Source organism: Oncorhynchus clarkii, chromosome 12, assembly GCF_045791955.1.
Source record: "Oncorhynchus clarkii lewisi isolate Uvic-CL-2024 chromosome 12, UVic_Ocla_1.0, whole genome shotgun sequence".
NCBI classification, from domain to species: Eukaryota; Metazoa; Chordata; class Actinopteri; order Salmoniformes; family Salmonidae; genus Oncorhynchus; species Oncorhynchus clarkii.
Window position 1 is genome coordinate 8,816,166 of NC_092158.1, and position 7,844 is coordinate 8,824,009.

The 7,844-nt window shown below is 43.9% G+C and overlaps 1 protein-coding gene across 1 annotated transcript; it reads right to left on the reverse strand.

Annotated features, from left to right (window-relative positions):
• Nucleotides 1-73: 73 nt before the first annotated feature.
• On the reverse strand, nucleotides 74-7,523 carry LOC139422676 (cyclin-G2-like). Its single transcript, XM_071173876.1, has 8 exons — nucleotides 7,403-7,523; nucleotides 6,439-6,583; nucleotides 6,108-6,248; nucleotides 5,647-5,897; nucleotides 3,564-3,642; nucleotides 3,348-3,446; nucleotides 2,786-2,982; nucleotides 74-1,192 (listed from the first exon to the last, which is right to left on the reverse strand). Exons 2-8 carry the CDS (start codon nucleotides 6,541-6,543, stop codon nucleotides 1,048-1,050), a joined length of 1,017 nt encoding a protein of 338 aa, XP_071029977.1. The 5' UTR covers nucleotides 6,544-6,583; nucleotides 7,403-7,523; the 3' UTR covers nucleotides 74-1,047.
• Between the last annotated feature and the right edge of the window lie 321 nt (nucleotides 7,524-7,844).

Here is a 7,844-nt window from a genome sequence, read left to right on the forward strand (position 1 = left end):
CAGGCATAATCTGACTGAAGCAAAAACATTTCGAATAAGTCATTATGATAGTCAAAATCAAAAAGACCAGAGATTCAGATGTCCAAAATAGTTTTTTTTTTTGTTGTCATACAACATTGGCAAAAAAATTACAAATAAGTTAATATCTACAAAGGTACTTATTCACAGCTTTTTCTTTTTCCATTATACAAAATGTACATTATGAGAAACTCCATCCCAAACATTTCTCCCACAGAGCTAGCTACATACCAGCCAAATATAAGTTACCCTACAACCTAAAAAAAAAGAATTGGCAAATTTAGAGGTTAACAAAACCACACACACACACACACACACACACGTGTTGTTTTGCATGCAAACAGATGTCGTCTTTTGACAGTTGAACCCTGTAGAGGGATAACCGGACCATCAGGCAGTGAACATGTAATAGGAAAACTATGCCATGTTCATGTTCTTACTCCCCAGACAAGTCTATTGTACCGTGGCTGTGTTCTATAGTGCATCCTAAATGCTACGCGATATTCTCTATAGCGCACTACTTTTTGGCCCAGGGCTCATTCGGCTCTGGTCAAAAGTAGTGCACTGGATAGGATACTAATTTGGGATGTAGACTTGTCTGATTTGTGGCTGGAATGTTACAATTCCAAACATGCACCAACAACACTTTTTAAAGCTACATCTACAACAACAAAAGAGTTTAAAACGTTTTATCTTAAGAGTTGGTGGATTCCGCTGCCCGTCAGGATTAAAGTTTCCCCATAAATGTATTTTTGTTTAGCTTAAAATAAGAGATACAGTATATTGATTGGTTTGTAACAGGCCACACACTGGTAGCCCTTTTGAACTAACAAAATGAAATATGTTAATAGGAAAGTTTTTTTTTTTTCATTTTTCTTCCTGGGTTATATTCACCAGGAACCAAAAATGGGCTGTCACATGTTAAACGTGACTTCCTAAACGTGTCTTAACGCTACGAAACGTTTTCACTAATGAACATGACCCTACAGTATAAAACGGCGGTTGTGGAACCCAGGCACTGTGGCTCCTTCACAGGGGGTTGGGATGGTGGTATTTGTTTCGGCGGTTGCTCTGGCAACGGAAGTAAAGAGGAAAGTAAGGTCCCTCTGCATCAGAACCCAGGGAACTGCTCAGGCTCTCCTCCCCAGAACTCATGTCTTCACACGAGTCCTCGCTGAAAGAACAAAAGGGGGGGGACAATTGAATATGTTAATATTTAATTAGTTAAAATCAAATGTATTTATAAAGCCCTTCTTACCTCAGCTGATATCTCAAAGTGCTGTACAGAAACCCAGCCTAAAACCCACAAACAGCAAGCAATGCAGGTGTAGAAGCACGGTGGCTAGGAAAAACTCCCTAGAAAGGCCGAAACCTAGGAAGAAACCTAGAGAGGAACCAGGCTATGTGGGGTGGCCAGTCCTCTTCTGGCTGTGCCGGGTGGAGATTATAACAGAACATGGCCAAGATGTTCAAATGTTCATAAATGACCAGCATGGTCAAATAATAATAATCACAGGCAGAACAGTTGAAACTGGAGCAGCAGCACGGCCAGGTTAGTTCTCATCGTTGATCCTGTTTGCAGTCAATGTATTTTCATCCTTACTATTATTGTTTGACTACAGGATTAATCCCAACAATTCAAGTCATCTTCGGAATGTGGAGCTCTAACTGGTTGTGCAACAATGTGGTTGAGCAGTTATGGCAACTGGTTGCTAGGCAGGTAGGAAGTGACAAGTCACTCACCCGCATACATGTCATGTCTGAGTAATCGTGAGCAACGTGAAGGAGCCAGGCAGACAGGGATGGGCCTCTGTAGACAGGCTGTAGGGCTAGGTTAACTGACGCAACAGGCAGGGCCGTGACGTCACAGGGCGGATGAAACCCCCTCTCTTACAAGTCACAGGTTGCACACAGGATTACTATAGTATACTGTAATAACTGAAACTAGGAGTGGCCATACACTGGAGGGGTGGGGCTTAATTGTCGGGGGAGGTATTTAAATGTGCCCTTTTAAACTGAACCAAAAATATAAAATGCAACATGTTAAGTGTTGAACTGAGAAGTATTTATGTGTAATAAAGCCCTTTTGTGGGTTAAAACTCATTCTGATTAGCTGGGCCTGGTTCCCCCAGTAGGTGGGCCTGGTTCCCCCAGTGTCTGAGCCTGGTTCCCCCAGTGTCTGAGCCTGGTTCCCCCAGTAGGTGGGCCTGGCTCCCCAGTAGGTGGGCCTGGCTCCCCAGTGTCTGAGCCTGGCTCCCCCTGTAGGTGGGCCTGGCTCCCCCAGTAGGTGGGCCTGGCTCCCCCAGTAAGTGGGCCTGGTTCCCCCAGTAGGTGGGCCTGGCTCCCCCAGCAGGTGGGCCTGGCTCCCCCAGCAGGTGGGCCTGGCTCCCCCAGCAGGTGGGCCTGGCTCCCCCAGCAGGTGGGCCTGGCTCCCCCAGCAGGTGGGCCTATGCCACCCATGGCTGCAATTTACTTTCGAAATAGTAGCGTTTTATTTTTTTTGTTCGGTATAGTATTCAGTTGTCTGGGGATTTTCCAACGCGTTTTCTGTTGTCATACTGTGTGTGTGTGTGTGTGTGTGTGTGTATATATATATATATGTGTGTATATATATATATATATATATATATATATATATATATATAGACAAATCTCGTAATACTGTGTCCTCTCCAAGAATGTACTTTTCAGGATTGTATGCCTACTGTCAATGTCGAAGTATTTCTTCCTCCTACGGGTACAGTATTCATCATGTATTCCTGTTTACCTTTGGTCCCAGCAGTCCTCAGGAATGGTCGGCAGTTCAGGGACGTTGCAGTAGCTGGTGTGTAGGTTCTGAGCTGTCCTTCTCGACACGATCCAGACAAGCTTCTTATTGTTGGGTCTGCTACATTCAGGGGAAGAGTAGTCAGACAGACACTTGGCCACTAGCCCCCTCCAGTGTAGCAGCTCAGTGTCGGTGATCTGTAAAAGAAGACCGGGTCATCATAACATTGGACACCATGGTAACATAATTGACAGGGTCAGCAAATACCATTGGGATGGATTCCAGGTGTTGTAAAAGGATGGCAGTGGAGAACTTGAGGCCAAGAATGTAAAAGGGCCCCTTTAAAAAATGTCCTCCCATATGGGTCTCTTGTCATATGAGACCTTATGGACAAGGGCTTAAGGGCTTTACATATTGTAACACTGGTTCCAGGGCAACAAAAAAATATGTTTGTGTGCAAGTATGACAGGAAACTGATTGTGTTATTTTGTTAACCAAAGGAATACTTTTAAAATTATTTTGTGATAAGTTCTCAAGGCCTGACACTACAGTAGTGGTTTACCTTGAGATGTCTCTGAACACTATGTGCTATTTCTAGCATGTCAACAGACTGCATGGCTTCAATCTCTTGAGTGAGGAGGGACAGGGCCAAGACGGACGGCTGGAAGAGAACAAAGAAGAACCGTACATCACAAACTGCTGCCTAGAGGTCTACTGGAATATGTAAACTAGGCCTATAGACGCTGGGGACTGCTAATGCTCTGGGGTCGCGCCTTACTTTAGCTTTGGAGAATGTGATGCGGCAGAGGCAGGCTTTGAGGTGGGCCTCTAGTGTGTCGAGGTTCAGGGCCTCCTTCCTTTATGAGAGACAAAATTCATTTGAATCAGTTCGATGGGAAAACAAGGTTATTAGGCTACTTTGTTACATAACTGATGGTGGGGAACTTGTTATCTGAGAGTGTTCAGTAATGCTGTTCCAATAGATAAAACCAGTGTTGTCCTTTCACAGTCAGGAATAATGTCACTTTGGAAACAATAATGGGGGGGGAAACGAGCTCCGATTGGTATTTTTATTTGTGTATAAACTCAGCTAAAAAAAGTAACGTCCCCTTTTCAGGACCCTGTCTTTCAAAGATAATTCATAGAAAATCCAAGTAACTTCACAGATCTTCATTGTAAAGGGTTTAAACACTGTTTCCCATGCTTGTTCAATGAACCATAAACAAATAATGAACATGCACCTGTGGAACGGTCGTTAAGACACTTAACAGCTTACAGACGCTAGGCAATTAAGGTTACAGTTATGAAAACTTAGGACACTAAAGAGGCCTTTCTACTGACTCTGAAAAACACAAAGAAAGATGCCCAGGGTCCCTGCGCAAACGTGCCTTAGGCATGCTGCAAGGAGGCATGAGGACTGCAGATGTGGCCAAGGCAATAAATTGCAATGTCCGTACTGTGAGACGCCTAAGACAGAGCTACAGGGAGACAGGATGGACAGCTGATCGTCCTCGCAGTGGCAGACCACGTGTAACAACACCTGCACAGGATCGGTACAGGATGACAACTGCCCGAGTTACACCAGGAACGCACAATCCCTCCATCAGTGCTCAGACTGTCCGCAATAGGCTGAGAGAGGCTGGACTGAGGGCTTGTAGGCCGGTTGTAAGGCAGGTCCTCACCAGACATCACCGGCAACAACGTCGCCTATGGTCACAACCTCACCGTTGCTGGACCAGACAGGACTGGCAAAAAGTGCTCTTCACTGACGTGTCGCGGTTTTGTCTCACCAGGGGTGATGGTCGGATTCGCGTTTATCGTCGAAGGAATGAGCGTTACACTGAGGCCTGTACTCTGGAGTGGGATCGAGGTGGAGGGTCTGTCATGGTCTGGGACGGTGTGTCACAGCATCATCGGCCGGAGCTTGTTGTCGTTTCAGGCAATCTCAACACTGCGTTACAAGGAAGACATTCTCCTCCTTCATGTGGCACCCTTCCTGCAGGCTCATCCTGACATGACCCTCCAGCATGACAATGCCACCAGCCATACTGCTCGTTCTGTGCGTGATTTCCTGCAAGACAGTAATGTCAGTGTTCTGCCATGGCCAGCGAAGAGCCTGGATCTCAATCCCATTGAGCACGTCTGGTTGAGAGCCATGCATGCTCCGAAACACGACCCTGCCAAGCCGCACTGCTTCTTGACACACTGCTCCCTTAACCCGGAAGCCAGCCGCACCACTGTGTCAGAGGAAACACTGTCTAACTGGCAACCGAAGTCAGCTTAGAGACGCCCGGCCCGCAACGAGTATCTAGAGAGCAATGGGACAAGGAAATCCCGGCCAGCCAAACCCTCCCCTGGGGTGGCAGGTAGCCTAGTGGTTTGAGTGTTGGGCCAGTAACCGAAAGGTTGCTAGATCGGATCCCTGAGCTGACAAACCCACTGTTCCTAGGCCTTAATTGTAAATCAAAAATTGTTCTTAACTGACTTGCCAAGTTAAATAAAGAAATAATTCAAACCCAGACGACACTGGGCCAATTGTGCACCGCCTCATGGGTGTCACGGCCAGCTGTGACAGCCTGGAATCGAACCCGGGGCCTGTAGTGACACCTCAAGCACTGCGATGCTCCCCCCCCACCCCCCACAAGATCCCAGTTGTCTTGACAGCACCATGATGATAAGTCGGGCTGTGACGTTATGGAATTTTGGATGACCGTGATTGGTCAGATATGGTAATTGTGCCAGCCCTAATGATAAGCCAGATATGTCAACAGCTGCTTAAAGTTCATGTCTAGTTCATTATGTCACCATTGCTATCTTCAGAATTAGGCTATTTGTTGTATCTGTCATAATGGGTGCCTTACCTGTCTGAGGTGTGTGAGCGTGTGATTCTATGGTATAGGTGCAAAAAGGTTAAGGCTGTGATGGCTTCGAGTTGGAAGTTGAGTTTCTCGGAAATGATCTTCTCCATGCGACTGAGGTCCGAGACCGTAAACTTGCACTGGCTGATACGAATAAGTTCATTGGTGGAAGACACGTTACAATCCTCTTCGACTGCTTTGGCTGCGATGTGGAGGCAGCTGATGCTAATGCAGGCTAAATGTTTGGGTTGGACCTGAAGAGGAGTCACACACACACACGCACACAAAGGCTTGTAATTAGTGGACATATGCAATCATTAGTCAAACCACCTCCCTTTCATTTAACTTGTAAATGTCCATGCTCAGTGTCATGGTTGTTTTTGTCAAGAAAGGAGAACAAAATGTTATTTTTAAAGGGTTGAAATTCTTTCTGCAGTCTGCTTGTATTTGGTTTTTCATCTCACCTTCATCATGGCCAAAAATCTATCTAGCAGGTTGACTGCCAGAACGAAGGTCTGGGTGCTGTACCCAAAGAAACTGGTCAGGCTCCAGAGGTCTTCCACTTTGACGTCCCTACATTTAGCTGAGATTCCTTGGCTGGCATTCTGTAATTCATAAAACATTTTAGGCATTAAATGTGTATTAATATGTAATAGGTGATAGTTTAAAAATATATATTTGTTTAACCATAATGTTATTGTTACAGGATTTATATTTAACAATTTATTTATAAAAATAATAATAATAATAATATTGATCGTACAGCATATTTACTGTACTGCAGTGAATATCTACCTCTCTGGCTGATTCGATCAAGTGGAGTCCCGTTTCTTTCGGAAGATAATTCATCTCCCGTTCAAAATTGGTTTTCAGCTCCCTCATAAGTTTAACGGCTTCCATCTTTTAGACTGTATTGTTACAGAAATCTGAAATCCTTCCACTGTAAAACAACACGAGTCTGATGTTAATGGTTGTCCGTTAACGTTACATTCATTCACCCAGGCAATAGGTTCAAGGTCTGCCCCCCCCCTCTCTCAACTGGGATACGGTGTCAGATGTCTTAGGTTAATAACGCTTACATACATCAGAACAAATCCCACTTAGAGTGAAAAACAGTTGTAGTTATGCCAAATGTTTTATGTTGTGAGACACTAGAAAAATGGATAACACCGCAAAACGGCGTTCGCTTGAATCTATTAGATGGCAAATAATGCTTCAAATCGTCGACGGGATGGGGGGGGTTATTCTTGTTCTCGCCTAGGTCAGAGTTCATTCCCTGGCAATTCCCTTCGATTTTCATAGATCTTGGTGTTCAATCGATATAAAATTTTAGTCTAATAAAAGCGGGTTGCAGCTACTAGTCGGTGATGTAAAAAAAAACAACATGTTTTTGTGTAAAATCTCGACTGCTTTATGAGGAAGTAGCGCAAACTAAACCAGCCAGGGTATAACGTTAGCTAACAGAGACGATAAATAACAAAGCCAAGGCAGCGAACTGGGTTATCTAGATTTTTCGCTGTGAGAAAATCAATTGAAGATGCCAAATTTCATCGACAACCATTAAAAGGCAAAACCAATAGAGATTTATAGTGCCGTTTTAAAATCATGATTAAAAAAAAAACATTTAATCCTGGCTTCAGGAAGGAATTAATTGAACTAGATAAAATAGTCTTACAATAGCATTAGAACATTTCACATTACCTCACATCTATTCAGTTTTCTTGCATCTCGTGTACACTTTATGAATTTCAATATTTACCTGTTATGTTAGTTACATCGATATATTCTCACGTCCCAAACTATTGTTTGTTCCTTGTAATCTCTAGTTTCTCATTTCTTTTCTCTTTTTGTTGATGTTGAGAATTTCCACACCCAGAAACGGACGTCAATGTCGCGTTAGCCAATCACGTCCGTAGCTATCCACCTTCTTTTGACTTGTCGAGGAAAGTCTGCCTCTTTTTGTAGTTTACTACTATTTAGTACTTATTAAAGAGTTTATAGCGCTAGACAAATTTAACGTTGTAATAAGTAACGTGGTTAAACATTACTTATGAATTACAATGGATTTAGTATGGAGGGCTGTTTTTCTACACCAGCTCGATATTGACACTTCCACGAACCAATCATCTTTCTCCTTTTTTTCCGTTCAAATAGTCCGCCCAAATTGTTTTATTTCTATTGGATGCCTGGACAAACCCTTT

Excerpts from the sequence above, each read along its gene's own strand:
- LOC139422676 (XM_071173876.1), bottom strand. The coding sequence starts at position 6,543 with ATGGAAGCCGTTAAACTTATGAGGGAGCTGAAAACCAATTTTGAACGG. Across the intron at positions 6,249-6,438 it reads TGATCGAATCAGCCAGAGAG|AATGCCAGCCAAGGAATCTC; the intron begins GTAGATATTCAC and ends TATGAATTACAG. Across the intron at positions 2,983-3,347 it reads GTGTTCAGAGACATCTCAAG|ATCACCGACACTGAGCTGCT; the intron begins GTAAACCACTAC and ends CTTCTTTTACAG.